This window comes from Lissotriton helveticus, chromosome 11 (genome assembly GCF_964261635.1).
Source record: "Lissotriton helveticus chromosome 11, aLisHel1.1, whole genome shotgun sequence".
Taxonomy (NCBI): domain Eukaryota; kingdom Metazoa; phylum Chordata; class Amphibia; order Caudata; family Salamandridae; genus Lissotriton; species Lissotriton helveticus.
Window position 1 is genome coordinate 15,336,288 of NC_136072.1, and position 16,200 is coordinate 15,352,487.

General features: G+C 41.9%; 1 protein-coding gene across 1 annotated transcript in view; it reads right to left on the reverse strand.

Moving 5' to 3' along the window:
• Positions 1-16,200, reverse strand: part of LOC144791347 (uncharacterized) — a 363,412-nt gene that overhangs the window by 46,902 nt on the left and 300,310 nt on the right. Inside the window, exons 97-105 of the mRNA XM_078666025.1 lie at positions 15,735-15,976; positions 13,606-13,889; positions 13,234-13,508; positions 11,763-12,361; positions 8,615-9,194; positions 7,665-7,864; positions 7,195-7,575; positions 2,666-2,949; positions 1,556-1,827 (exon numbers count right to left, since the gene is read on the reverse strand). Coding sequence (XP_078522151.1) covers positions 1,556-1,827; positions 2,666-2,949; positions 7,195-7,575; positions 7,665-7,864; positions 8,615-9,194; positions 11,763-12,361; positions 13,234-13,508; positions 13,606-13,889; positions 15,735-15,976 — 3,117 coding nt within the window. The remainder of the gene's footprint in view (positions 1-1,555; positions 1,828-2,665; positions 2,950-7,194; positions 7,576-7,664; positions 7,865-8,614; positions 9,195-11,762; positions 12,362-13,233; positions 13,509-13,605; positions 13,890-15,734; positions 15,977-16,200) is intronic.

Below are 16,200 nucleotides of genomic sequence, written 5' to 3' on the forward strand. Positions count from 1 at the left end.
TCAAACTTAGAGATTGGATACTAGGATGATCCTGTCAGTCATGGTTTGTTAATCTAAGGGCTGGAGCTGGGCACTCTGTTTATCCAGAAGGCACTGGACCCCTACACCACCTTCCCTTTAACACAGTTAGTGATAATTACCCAGGCCCACACATAACCGGGTAGACTGCTATGCTGCGGTTCCAATGCCACTGGTTACATTGCACTGACTTTGGTCTTGTGCAACATTTTCTCATGTTGTTATGTAGGACTGCAGACATGCACTGGAATTATATAGCATAACCTTGGCTCATGTGCAGACAGAGGTGTGTGTGTGTTGGGCACAGGGGCTATTCACAATAGTGTACATCATTTCTGTTTGGGAGATTTCACATTTACTTAACATTTTCACAGGACCTTGGAGAGGAGTGGTTTGCCCAGTATCTCAATTTGCAACTCGAGACACAGGTATGTGAACAGCTCCTCAGGGTCTGTCAGTAGTCCATGTCCGTGGCTCTGGAGTCAGAATTGAACCTGAAGTGGGTCCCAGAGGCACAGATGCTACCAAGAGAAGACCGGCTAACCCTATTGGCTAATTCTGCTGGTCCATGGGCCTTTAAGTGCACAAAAGGGAACCTGTAGGAATGCAAATAATGCAGAGTACGGCATCCTTAAATGCCTCAATCTGTTGTGGTATCACAGACAGACCTGGAAATGTAGGGTGCATCTGAATCAGCTATGGACGCAGCTTTTTGGTACGGGGCTGGGCTCCTTGATGTTATCGTGACTTCACAGACAGAGAGTAGCGAGGCTGTTAGGAGGCCCACTTGGAATTCTTGTGTTTCTTTTTTGACTTGGATTTATTTGAAGACTTGGTACATGACAAAATCATGTTGTGGGACTGGCCCGGGAACAAATCTGTATCTTCTACACTCCTTGAATGACTGCAAACACCAGAGATATACCTTGTAGGAATCTGTCACCAACAAATGATTGCGACAGCCCCTAAAAGTTTTAAATCCTGTAGGTTTGATTGGGCGTTTTTCCTTGCACACAGGTAAAGAATCTGGGTAACAACAGCTCATCAACTGACGACAAAGAAGTAGGAGGTAGTTCCGGATCCACGTAATGCAAAGAAAATAAGGAACCATCAGCGCACATTGGTGGCACAATGTGCAGCTTTAGTCGTAACTTCCAGGGTGAAGTGGAGTTGATGTGGAGCTGCACGATGCCACCTTGTAGTGCACCGGGGCTATTTTGAACATTCTTTCACATCCAGTCTGGTGGCAAGGGATAATCACAAGTTGAAGAAACAGTGGCAAGTAGTATCCATCAGAATGCCCAAGCATGATTTTTCGTGGTTAATTTCGTGTGCATGGATGCTAAGTTAGGAGTCCTAACTTTACTACTACTACCAAATGCCTTCTGTGACTGGAAATAGTAGTAAGTTTAGGATTTTATCTTAGATTAGTTCAGTGAATCGGCCCCCATATATTCATCTATATTTTAAATAAAACACATAGCATAAAAAGTATGTATTAAACCTGCATAAAATGATTAAACTCAGAATAACTTACCACAGACGGTCCCCTTCCTCCAGTCTCCCAGGTGTACTCCGGCCACTTCACAGGCTGACGCGTAGGAGCCCAGGGCTTGGCAGAGTTGGTCAGAGCTTCCACCATTGGCGCACACGTCATAGACACAGCTCTCAAAGTATGACTGGGGTGGTATAAGCGCATGGCAAGGAGCGAAGGGGCCAGTTCCTGTAGTTAGGATCTTGCACTGCTCTCTGTACACTTGTTCCAAGGATGGTGAGCACACTATGGGTGGGATTATCGTAGAACTGCAACTAATTGTCAAACAAAGATGCATTGGTTATTGTGGCATTGCAAAAGGGACTTTCCAGGAAAGGTTAGAAATATTCCCCAATCAGCTATTCTGTAGAAATGCACAAGTCTATCTCTCACTTAACAAAGTTATCATGTATGTGGAACAAGGAGGTCCACCTATCGGATCATTGAATCAGTACAACAGTCCTAAAGTGCATGAGCATTTGATACAACACACGTCCCTTCATCAGGGAAACACCTATATGAGTGCCATGTACTACAACTTGCACATCATCGTGCTTCCTTTGTTCACCCAAAGTAATACCACATGTATCGGCAGCAAAGGATCACCTTCATTATTTGAACAAAAACATAACACAACTCATTTAACTTTCTGTTATTACTAAAGTAAATACACCTTACAAATGTATTGAGGTTATAGGAGTGGATATAGATGTATCCAGTAACTTTTGCAAACTCTATGGACATTTTTACAAAGTTAAGAAATATGTGAAGATTTACACTTAGCAAACTTTTTGTGCAAATTATATCTTTTCCACCAGACATGGCACATAATTAACATGTTTCTTATATTTTTATCTTGGCTGTTTTTTATTAGTGAAAATCATCTCACAAAGTGGTGAAAAGTATCTTGCAATGTACAGAACATCTTTGAACATATGACGACAAATCTAATCTCAGAAATATTGCACACTTTTCTTAAGTGCAAAGCTTAGAAAATCACAAATAGATACCAATGTGAAAAAACTTTGGACAACCATAGACATTGACATATTGTATTCTATGTGTCATCTCTGTATTTTACTAATAGTTAGTGTCATCCGAGAAGGTACTTACTTCCATTCATCATCAGGCACCCTCCAGCTGTTTCCAAAGTCGTTGACGTCTTGAACCACAGTACCATCTGGTTTCATGAAGTCATCCTTCTGGCTGTCATTGTAGGTCCCACACAATCCACACAACTTGTCTTTGTGGTATTCCTTCACTCTCAAAAAGAGCTCGTGGTCGCCATCAAACTGAATCTCGAGTCCAAAGTCTGTGGTCACCACGACGTAGGAGCCAACAAGTGATATGTTCACTCCCGAAATATGAGCTGGTACATTGACCAATATGTGATTGATCTAATGGGAAAATCAAAATATAAAATATTAAACCATTTGTATAGAAATGTCTTTGCAGCTTAAAACTGTTACATCAGCCGGTTAAAAGGAAGACTGATTTCCTAAAAAGGGACAGAGACAATATTTTTTGGAGCTCCGAATGGACCGGAGCTGCAGACTGAGAAGGCCTGAACCAAAAAAGTCAGACTTTCATCCTTGTTCTCTTGAAACACATGACTGTTAGGGTGACAGAAGACTGAGCGAGGAGATCTCTTGGGGATGTGCGTAGAGTTACAAAAATGTACATTTCCAGAGACCTGCAATATCTGCAGCTGTGAACAATGTAGTTGACTCTGAAAAAGATTCTGGCATGGATACGCAACCAGTGAAGAGATCTGAGAATGAGAGATGTTCACCTTATTCAGGAGCTTCTGTCACCTCTCTAGCTGCATGGATCCTGAGTACAAGAAGGCAACACAAGAGATATTTTGTAATTAGGACTAAGTGAGTCTTTTCTTGAGCCAACAAGGGTGATGAAAGTAAATCACCATCCCCATACAATGTGATAGGCTGGTTCCTGTGGAGTTACCCAATTTGATACGTACAAGATGGGAACGCTGAAGCAATTGAAGAGTTCATTTGCAATTCCACATTTACTTGGAGGCATATTTGAGCGCAGTCATCATATTATTTGAAAGGCGTGCACAGGCCACTGAATACCTCCTTCATCTGGAAGAATTTGATAATAAATGCTGACAAGAGTCAGCATAGGACTAGGTAGTGGGGTCTTTCTGAGGAACACAAAGAATATGTTCACTTTTTGGTTGAAGGTGGACCGCCTTGACTGACATCATTAAAGCGTGCTCCCAAGTTGGTCAAGAGGCCTTATTTATGACAGTGGCAAGTCAGACACAGTGTACAGCTTACATGAGAGATCGCCCCAATCAAACAAAAGGACCATGGGTATGGACAATCAATGTCTGGCGGTGGCCAGGGTGAGAAGGGCCCCACCAACTGGTGGAGCTACATTAGCTGAACCTGTATACTCTTGAATAGCCAGTGCACAGCTGTATCACATTAGTAGTTGACTCAAGTAAGAGAGTAGAGAGACAGGTTCTGGAAAAGAGTAGAAGGACTGATTCTGCAAAGGGAAGGTGTGAGGCAGACATTGACGGAATTGATGACAGCAGCTTTAGGCATTGATTAGAAAGTCAGAAATTTCTTGAGCTATAATGCCAGGGATTGTGTTCTCAGGGACCTCAGGCTATGCCGGGGCTGGGAGTGGTCTGACTCATTTCAGAAAAGCTAGACAACAAAGCTAGCGTGGATGCACGGCATGGAAGAGACTGTGTCACACCAGTCACGTGGTGGAAATGAGGTGGTTCTGTTGGAGCTTTTCTAGTTAGGTTTATGTTGACTTTTTAGATGCTTTGGTCTTTACTGTAAATTTCTAAGGATGGGTCAGACATTTTGGGGAGACTGAGCAGAAGGTTTGAACCAGACAAACCGTGGAAGATTTTAGAATGGCTTGAAAAACGCCGGACTTCTTTGAGAGTGTAGTGGTCATGGCCAAATCTTAATTGTTTACAGAAATTGGTAGAAGTATGCGTAGTTTGTTTACATCAGGTGAGGCTGGGACTGTGCCAGATGGGTTGGAGCATCTTGAGACACCTTTAATAGAAGTTACTAGAGATTTGGTCGCCACGTGAGACATTCTGTAGTTTCACATCCTACATTTCTCTACAAGTTGTTTTGCAGTTCATTTGCTAGGGGCTTGAATTATTCACAGAAGACTTTGCTAAAAAGATATCAAAGTTCAGGCTTGGGAGGAGGGCGGTTTGCAGCTTAACATTGATGGTCCTGTGAAGAATGAGATATGGCAGTGTGTCTTGGTGATAAGATCAGACCATGTGGCCTCTTGCTGAAAAGATCAGGCCCTGTGTCTTAGTGATAAGATAAGGCAGTGTGTCTTGGTGATAAGAGAAGGCAGTGTGTCTTGGTGATAAGATCAGACAGTGTGTCTGGGTGATAAGATCAGACCATGTGGTCTCTTGGTGATAAGATCAGGCCGTGTGTCTTAGTGATAAGATAAGGCAGTGTGTCTTGGTGATAAGATCAGGCAGTGTGTCTTGGTGATCGGATCACGCTGTGTGTCTTGATGTCGGAGGGAGATAAGGACTTACATTGTAAGCATGGAGATTTTTCAGAGTCAAGAAGTGACGCTTTGGGGTATTTGTCCTAACTACAAATTGGCCAATTTTATGATCTCTCCAGAAGTGACAGCCCAGGAGAATGGGACATTGACAAGGCATCTAAGGAGACTGTTGTTTCTGACTGGGGTCGGTAAGTAAGTGTGGCTTCCAGGCAGGAAGCAGAAACATCAGATAGAATGATAGGCAAGTGACTGAGGGTTGAGGCACTGCTCAGCTAATGATACAGAAGATGTGTGAATATCAGTAACAACTCAATCTCTTTTAGAGATTTCATTAAAGCACTCAAATGAGAATCTCTTGTGTGATAAAATTGGGAAGTTTGGGCAGGGGTGCATTGAGTAAGAGAAACTACTCCATAACAAGGAACTATTTGTCAAACTTAGAATTCACTAAATGTGTTGTAGGAATCCATCTTGTTCACCTGGTCTCCCGGAGTTTTTACATTTTCTGACAGACTAGCTCAAATATGTAATACTAAATGGCTTGTCTGACTTTTAATTGTTGTCAACTGCCCCAGATGGGATTGACTCTGGGTTTACACCACCCACATTTGTAATCTTAAAAGCATCACAGCAGCACTGACACGTAGGTTTTTAGAGCTAACTTGTTGGACTAAAACCATTTTGATGCATGAAAGGCTCCTACTGCCATTAGGTAGGTGTGTCTTGGTAGGCACATCATGTAAAGAATAGCAACACCTGTGTATTGTGCCAAATGTGTATTTGTTTAGCAGGATCATCCCTGAGCGTGCCTTATTGCAAGATTGACAAAACTGTCAATGAGTTGAAGAGCATATTTGGGTATTTTGGTTGAAGGATCAAAGGCAGAATCAGCTTTGTGAACTTGTACAATACAATTCTTTCTTTATTCGTCCTTCCGAAGACAGATCATAAAAGATAAACCATATTAAAAACATCATATAAAATCATACACCTCTCAAAAATACAGAATTAATTTTCCATTTAATGTGTGAACTTGTAATATATAACAGAATTCTAATTAATTAGGAAACTTAAATTTGTGGCCCCAACATTGGAACTAGTATTTCAGAAACACATTAAATTTCACATTAAATTTCTGCTTCATGAACAGGAAATATATGACCAGTTCTATCATCCAAAGTCATGCCACAGGTAACTGCAGTTGGCCTTCCCATGGCCCAGAGTTCCAGAAATTGTGTCATTGTATTATCCTAGAAGAACTTATTCAACTTCTGGCAAAGTTAGGACTTTCCCTCCACTGGAAGATCAAAATAAAGGGTGAATCTATTAACTAAAGCAGGACAATCGTAGACTAATTTGTCCCACTTTGAAGTTTTGACAGCAATGTTTGAGGCATCTGTGGACCACAGACACTTGATGTCTCCCCTCATGGCCACCTGTCTGCCGCGGCTCTTAGCCGTGCCTCACAATAAGATTTTATCACTGAAACATTTATACTATTACTTATACTATTGCGAGTGCCTTGTGTAGAAGGGATCTCAATAATTAAGGTGGACCTGCAGGAACAGCAAATGTATTTCCATAACTATTGACTGCAAGGCTGGTTACCATGTTGGGATGCTGAAGTGGCCGCTCATCATTTCATTTTGCTTTGTGGCAACAACGTTCCCGAAAACAAAAATACAAATGTCCCTGATGCTTAGTGATTTTTCTGTTTGTGTACCACAGGCATTACAACATTTTCTTTCCTGGTACCACCAGGGCTCAGTGATAAGACAAAATTAATTGATTATGCGTGTTGGAACAAACTATTTCAGGGTGAGCACCACTGTAACCTGACGGCTTAGAGACCCTTGACAAGATGAAATGTCAAGAGTTTATATTTCAGAAGTAGACTGAAGTTTCTCCGATGGAAACTTATTAGTTCCTTCAGTTCTAAATTTGGTGCAGGAACCATGAGTTTGATGGATGGATGAATTGAATATAAAAACAATCTATTTAGTATTAGTGCGGTAATCATGGTGCAATAGCAAATAATCAAATTATCATATACTAACAAGGGCAACAATTAAATAGATGTTTATTAAAAAACAAAATTAAAATATACTCACATAAACCAGTCTGTTCTTCCTCAGGGCGATGTGATTGCCATCCACAGTGAGTGCTACGGAGTTCAGAGCGGTCCAGCTTGGGCTGCCGCGGTGCTCGTTGCGGGTGGTAACACTGAATCTGGTGGAGGTGTTTCTGCAGGTTTCGGTGACAGTGTAGTTACAGGACCCCTGGAAGTGGTGAAGTGTCCCATCAAATGTTGTGTAGTGGGGGTCTCCATAGATGTGGCAGGTGGCGGTGCTTGCTGGGTAGCAACCTCTGACGCCATCTTGAATCTTACAGATTTCATTGTGAGTGCAGGATAATGCATTGCATTGCGTGTTGTTGTTCCCCATGCATGTGCATGTGTTTTCACAGTTTTCTTCCACGAAGCTCTCTCCTTTCTGCAAGAGAAGCACATTCATATAATTAATAGAATTGTTACCTTTGTCACAGGAAGACACTGTTTGTGGCCACTGGACACTGCACTCACATTGTAGTACTGGTTGTTGTACCAACAGCCGCAGTCAGAAACAGCAACACAGGATGCCCCGCTCAGTACGAACCCTTCATCACACTCGCAACCCTCAACACAAGGCTTGGAGCAGTTCTGAAGGACTGGATCGAGGCACGTAGCAGGGCAGGCAGTCATACAGGCATTATAGTGGCTGTTGGGATCATCACAAGGGAAATCTGAAAGAAGACAATGAAATACCATAGATTAACCAGTGGTGTCACCAGAAATCTTCAAATAAGGAAACATTGGATGCATGCTGTGATTCTTCGTATTTGTTAAAGGAAGTTAATGCTCTAGTCTCCTGTCACCGTACTACCATTTGTTGCTCTATTGTATGTATTATGCAGCAGTATTACCACTTGGTATTTTATTGTTGCATGATTTTGTTCGGAATGAATTTCTGCTGCTCTACTTCTGGTACATCATTCTCTGCTTCACTGTATTAATCCAGAGATAGATTCGAACAACACAGAAAAAGTGGTTGATGCTGTGTGTTATACATTAAGTGTGATGTGCACTGAATAATGATCATTGGTAGGCCTCCTTTTTTGTTTGCGTAATATTAAACTGTAAGTCAGCAGCAACAATCATCTAATAAAGTCCCTGCCTCCATGTTGGCCTGCTGCATGGTTCTGAGGTCCCCTAGTAAGATGTGCAGTTGGAGACACAATGGAATCATGGTTTGTCCAAAAATATTTAAAAAACACATTCCTGCTGAAAAAGCTGATGTACCCAAAGTCTATCAGTATGGGTCCTCCAATTCCCGCCATCGGCCTGTCCAGGTATCTCAGGTGTTACACTGGAAGGCACAGGTTGGGTTTAGATAACAAATACTTTAGTAAATACACATCTAAATAAATAAATGAATACATTATTAGTTGACTGAGGTTTGCATCTCAAGTGTTATTCTCCAGCAAGATACTTACCGCAGAAGGTGGAGTTTCGCCAAGGAGCGATAGGGACTCCAGCATGCTGACAAGCATCAGCATAGGCCTGCAGCGCCATACACAATGTCATGTTATCACCATCCAAATGACACAGATCGAACACACAGCTCTCCACATAGTCATCAGGATTGATCACTGAGTTACACAATGCAAAGGGCCCGTTTGGATTTTTTATCTCTTCACAGAGGCGCGTGTATTTTTCTTTTTTTGCGGGTTCGCAATCAGGGCCAGGAGTGGGAGGAATTGGTGTTGTGTCAGGTGTGCCACAATTGGGGTCATCGTCAGGGACCTGCCAGCTGTTTCCAAGCTGGTTGGTGCTCTGGGCTTGTTGTCCATTGGGCATCATATAATCATCCTGTCTATGGTTGTTGAAGTTTCCGCACATGCCGCAGGTCTTGTTGAAGTAAGTGATTGGGACCTTCACCTCGACAGTGTGGTCAGTGTCGTACATAACGGTCAGACGGAAATCTGTCTCAAGAACGATGTATCGGCCACTCCTCTCTACTGTCACTGATCCTTCGGCCAGGGTGACGGGCAAGGTTTGGTATACTGAGTTCACCTGGGAATGAGAAACAAAGGGGACATCTAATGCGAAAAATCGTAAGGTATGTGTACAACCCTCTGGCAAAAAGACTTCAGGAAGAGACTCAAGACCTGGCTCTTCTACAGAGACACAGTGCCCAGACATCCATTGCGTTTTACAAATACTGTTAATTGATTGATTGATTGATGCATTATCTAATCCAACTAAATCCAAAGAAATTCCACTTAGTAAGTGCCACTGACGTTTAGAAGTGTTTGTATAGGTTATACACACACATTGCTAGCACAGTAAATGCAATAGAAGGGGAAATTATGATAGACTCATTGATATTTAAAACAGAAGAACATTTAAATTCAGGTACATAACTAATATTAAATTAATAAAGCAAAGGGTAAGTTTTAATTAGCCCAAAAGGAACAATGAGAGACAAGGCACTCATGTCCAATCAAATTCCTATTTTTTTTTGTTTGGCTTCATAAAAAACTTTACTAATCCAAAGCGGCTGAAATGTACAAAGGTGTTAACACTTTCAATCCAGCTTGGCAGATTTACTCCAAGCCAAAAAGAATACACGTTTTGAGTAAAGTTCTATTTGATTTCAGGTTTGGTGTAAATATGTTCAGCGCTTTGTCCTGAATGCGCAAGATTTCCCATTGGAATTAAAATGAGAAAACATATCTACCTCCAACTCACACTGCCCTTTGACCTCTTTTCTGCATGAAAATGTGGCATGCCTGGCATTAGCAGACTATGCCAACTGATTTCTAATATTTAGTGCAAATTTATTCATGGTGTCAAAAGTTGAAGAAAAATCAAAAGAGGTCTTTTAAACAGAAAGCACAGCTGAGCCATAACATCACATAAACAGACCTCCACACACATGCACACCCACACAGACGTGCACCCAACCCCACACCCCCTACACCAGACACGCACACAGACAGATCTAGTTAGGTCGGAGTTTCCATACAAAGAGCATTTTTTTTTTTTGTAACTTTGCAGATATACGAAACTATATCAAGACAAAGTTCATCAACTCAAGTTCATTCATTAACATTTTTGATGCTGATATTTCACGCAGGGTTCACGAAATGAGGGGTGTCCCAAAACATTGATCTCTCATGTTAATCTCCAAAGGAAACGCTGCTATCCTATACAGAGTAAACACCTAAACTGAATAACTCTAAATGTGGCAAAAAATCCGAACTATACAAAGAAAGCTTGCTTTTTGTGGTTTGGTGGAAAACTTGACAGATATGTTTGAGAAATTATCAAATAAAGAGGGGCCCAGGTTGGCCTGGAAAGCGTTGGGTATATCTGGATCCTTCATGTTCAGATATGTTCTGATTGGCCAATTTAAAGGAGACTAGTCAATCCTAATTGGCTGGCCATAACTAACCCTGGGCAGAACACTACGCTACGCTCGCAGAGTGTGCATAGTTTGCGCAACTGCACGCTATGTGAATTGCACGTAGCACAGTGCAAAAACGCGTAGCGTAGCCGTCATTCTTTGCTCGTTCGCGGTCCTCAATGTCAAGTTGGCGACCAAAAGCGAGCAAAATCAACATCCCGGAGAGACTTTTTCCTTGCTCGCGATCGGAAACATCAAGTTGCTGATCCCAATTGTAGAAAATAAACCCCCCGGCGAGATTCTCAACGCAGGGAGGTCAGGTTTCTCATTGCGAATGGTCGTGTATGCTCGTGATGAGAAACTACCAGTCGGCGTTGAGAAAGCTGCCGCTCGAGTACAAATCTAATCCAGCGGCAGAAAACGACCGCTTGCACTGTGTAAGATGCTGTTTGCAATGATTGCACAGTGCAGACAAGCTCCGCCACTGAGCAGTCAGTGCAAACAGCATTTTCCCTACTGCACAACGCAGTTCGCGTAGCTACGCGTAGCATGCGTAGTGGGAAGTGCACTTCACGTAGCTATGCGTATCGCTACTACGCGAACCACGCCCAGTGTTAGCCATAACATGAATAATACGTTGTTGCAGCTTTTACATCGTTCATCAAACCCCAGCTGAGGATCTACATTTTTCACAGGGTAAGAAAATCATTGGTGCTCCTTTTTGTGACTCTAAAAACCTTGCATTACCTACAATGCATTTCAATTGAGATCATGTCCCCAAGTCCTGTTATGGCTGCTGCAACAAGTTCTCCATGTTGTTTTCAGCCAACAAAGGGGTGGGCCTATTTGGAACTGCACCGCCCACCTCACCCCCACAAGCCTCTTCTGTATTGTTTAATAACATTTCCTATGGGAATTATCTTTGAAAATCAATGTTTTGGGACTTCACTTATTCTTGGCCCATGGGTCTAAAATTACCCGGAATCTTTCCTGGAAGAAGCTGAAGTGGATTAACTTTTTTGTCAGAGGATTTTGTGCAGATTCATCAAACTATGCTAAAGTTATTAGTGAAACAAAAACACAATTTCTATGGACCTAGCTATTACTACTACACACTAGTGACCGTCACTGTGTAAGTTATAAATATATATATAAAACAATAACTGAAAATGTTAAACTAATTTCCAAAATATTTTGAACAAAATACTGCAGAGGAGAACTTAATTGCTTACCAGTACTCGATCGCGATTATTTTTGATGATCTGTACTTGTTGACCATACACGTGGACAATGACCTTCTGCACGTAGGACACAGACGGGTTCCCGCGATGCTCGTTCTTGGCTTCTACATTGAAATATTGCAAAGATGTAGAGTTGGTGCAGAGTTTGGCCAATGTGTAGGTGCAGAGACCCATGAAGGGATGGTTCTGATTGTCAAAGGTGCTGTAATGAGGGTCATTGTGGACTCTACAGATGCCGTAAGTGTAGGGGATACAGCTGGGCTTCCCATTAGAAATCCCACAGTACTGGTCTTTCTCGCATTTAGCATCTGTACACACCAAACTGCCCCCTGGGGACGGACAGCGGCACTTTTTGGAGCAGGTGTCATCGGTCCAATGTTCAGATCCAACCGGATAGTGTTTGTCGTCCTCCCAACACCCGCACTGAGTGCGGGGGACACACTTGTCGTGGTAGAGGAGATACCCACTGTCGCAGACACAGCCTTCAATGCATGGACTGTCGCAGTAGGAAGGTGAGCTGGGAGACACGCAGGTACCTGGGCAGGCGGTGCCACACTGCTCATAGTGACTGTTGGCGCCGCAGTGGATTGCTATCAAAAGAGGACAGTATGTTATGTAAATTAACAACTATATAATTAAATAATCATTACATGGTGATTTACACTCATCATGGGCAATGTTACATGTTAAGATAATTAGAAGTATTGTGTGATAATAATGAATAAGGACATGTACATGTTTATTCACAAGATTTGTGCTTACAAACATTAAAGTCTTAAACATTGTACAAGTCCCTAAACAAGGACATCGTAAACTGTGGAAAGGAGGATCTAAAACCTCACAATACCTCTGAGTGAGAATATTTTTAGCAGAATATAAGACATTAGGAATCGACTTAAAACTGTCTTGGAATGAAGCTGATATTTCCTACATTTCTTATGGTCTCCTCCTAAAATTTAATTCCAGAGTTGAAATTAGACCTAACTATAAAATATAATTCTTTATATGACCGTCAATATATAGAAGATCCTTTACAATTTAATACTCCTTTATCCAGAACTTTAATAGTCTTTTAAGAATGTGGTTCACAATTTGCTTATTCATCTTAACAATTATAATTTGTGGAAAAGAAATACCAAATTAAATACTGTAGACTGGAATTTGTTTTCACTTTCTCTTCCACTGAGAATGTAGTCAAAAGTTGATGAAAAGGAGCTATACATTAGAAATACCTGTGGATAACATCCTTTGTGGGATGTGTAATCCCATTAGCAATACTAGACACCCGCTACAACATTGTTACCTATAATGTCCCAGCCAACAAGTAAATACTATTGAAACATGCATGATAAAGCAAATTGGATTTATTTTTACTTTGTGGTATAGGAGCTCTGGTCTGGATGATAGAATGTAACCTTTCCTATTTTGTCTAAAACCCAAGAGAGCTGGTCTTGCTACTTACGACAGAATGTGGCGTTCCTCCATGGCTGGATCGTAACCCCCTGGGATTGGCACGCATCGGCATAAGATTGCAGGCTCTTACACAGAGCACTAGGGTCCATTTGCAATTCACACAAGTCATACACACAATTATTTAGGTAGTGCAATGGGTTCAGCACATTGTGGCACTGCTGGAATGGTCCGGACGTATCAGTGATGATGCCACAGAAGCTGTTGCTTTCTATGGTGTGCCGGTCTTCTTCAGTACAGTTTGGCTCATTGGGTCCAGTAACACACCTATGAAAGTACAATGACACATATGTATGATTCTGTTAATGTATGGACATTAGATACACTTTAATAATTAAAAACAACTTCTAGAATAAATACCAACCTGGTGTCATTGTCCACCTGCCAGCTGTTGCCCAGACTGGTGGAATCTGCCTCCAGACCTCCATCAGGGTTCATGAAGTCATCCGCGGGGTCGCCGTTGTAGTTACCACACATGCCGCAAACCTTCTCCTTATAGAAGTCGAGAAGAGTCACCTCCACTCTGTGAACCCCATCAAACCTCACCGTCAGCCCAAAGTCAGTAGTGACAAGGGCGTACTGTCCACTGAACGAGACTTGCAGTCCTGGCTGCACTGTTGTTGGTAAAATCTCTGATTTGCCATCAACCTAGCAACAATTAATTCAGATATTATACAGTTCTAAAAATAAAAACAATATTCCTACACACTATATACAATGTTAAATTAAAGAAAAACAGCAAGAAAAGACAGTTTACCACTATCACCAGTATGTGCAACATATTTGACAGGAAACTGCTATTTAAAAAAAAAAGCATTGGTAAAGACACTAGTTCTGGACTGAATGTAAGCACAAACATTCACATAAAGCATTTACATACGTTGTAGACACAAATGCTGTTCATCACATTCACACAGAGGGACAAGCAAAGTCAAAAAGTCAGGAAGCCCTCACACTGATATAAGGGGAGACACATGTTCTCAGGGAGACCAATCAACAAAAGGAGAAAGACATGGCACAGCCTCAGCTGGTAAACAAAGCCAAGAGAACCGTTTCGCCTATTCCTTTGCAAGTGTTCTCCCAACCAATCCAAGGTTTTAACATTTCCTCAAACCCAGTACAATATGTTTTGTGCAATGTGATTGGTTTTGAGTAGTGGGTGCCTGAAGCTCGAACAATGACAGGATACATTAGAAGACTGTGGTTTTAGTCTCACTTAACAGACTTCTTAAGGGAATCCTCAAGAGGTGATCACCCTAGCTCAGCTGAATGATGGGGGTAGAGGGCAGTTACAACCATGAGCTGTAAAGTAGGTTGATCAGCATGGGTCACACTTACAACAACTATTGGCTGAGGGGCGTGGCCTATTTTTTATCCCTTTGTGTATTAATGCTATTAGCTCCTCGAGACACTGCTAATTGAATCTAAAAGTACATATTCAGTAGGACAACTGAGGCACAATATTTCTGGTTTATGTACAACATCCTGGTACATCTCAAACGCCTTCTGCAATTGATGTTGGTTTAGGCGGCTCAGAGAAGTAATACATACATCTTTATTTGTGCTCAGGGTCACAAGTTTAAATCCTGGTAGTTTAACTCCGCTTTTCAACCTTCCAAGGGTGATTCAATGATTACCAATGAACTGTCTAATCATTTTCTAACAACAGTACCAGGATACCTCCTAGACATGAGAAGCATTTATTTTCTACTACTTCTTTTCAGTTCTTCAGGCCAGGGGACATTAGCCAAGAAGGACCTCACCTCATTGATGTGGCAATCTGAGATGCTGGGTCTTGTCCTGTCAGATGAGGCACAGAGTTTTCATATACACACTCAATCAACTATTGAAGCTGTTACCAGAGCCAATCACAAGCCACAATAGAGTTTCACAAGCCAAACGCCCAGTGAGCAATAAGAATACCACTCGCCAATCCCGTAAAATGCACTCTCACATCAACCCAAGCTAGTTATATTTTACCACTTCCGGTAGATTATGCTTCTTCCTACATTGTTGGTTATGAGTACGAAGGCTCGCCCAGCACTGGTCCTACTCATACAACGGCACACATGGCCAAAATAACTGCTTGTTGACTCAGGATTCTGGACAAGTGCCCAACAAATACATACCACAAAGAGGAAAGAGTGCAGTAATTCCCATTTAGATTCATTCCATGGCTGCACCAATGAAATGGCCTTACGCCACTGCAATAGCTTTCGACCTACATTATCAGTAAAAGATACATTAACCAGTGGTAGAGGGGCTGACCTACTTCCCTTTCTCAGTGTACTGATCATATAAGCTCCACGATATAGCCATAGAGATCTCAAGCAAGACCTAAAAAGTAGACCCATCTCAAATGTGACTGTTTACAAACAACACAGTGGAGCACTACATACTGTGGTCACTCTCCACCCACTTTGGTGAGTAAAGACATGAATAATTAACTCTATCATTGTACTCAGTCCGGACAATGTTATGTTTCAAACCAACCTTAACTTTCCTGTCCTTCTCCAGGGTAATCCTGTGCCCATAAACATCTACATTCACGTATCTGACGTATGACACCCGCGTGTTTCCGTCTCTGTGCTCATTGGCTGCTTCCACATTGAAGTATGGGAGGGAGCTATTGGCGCTGCACACTTTGGATAAGGTGTAGGTACAGATTCCCATGAAATGATGAGCCTGATTATCGAAGGTGTAGTAATGAGGGTCTCCTTCCACCACACAGGAATCTGAGCAGAAAAACAGCAACACAAGTATTTAGCAAACACCAACTGTGCACAGTGGGAAAATGGAATTATCCAAAGAGCATGAGGTTATACATGCAATCTTAAAATTCAATTTTTATGTATATATTTGAAAGAATGTTGCAAATTTGAATGGACATCGGGAATAGAAAGGCAGTAGAAACAGAGAAGGCTGTAAATGCAGGAGAAATGTCAGGCACAACCACAAA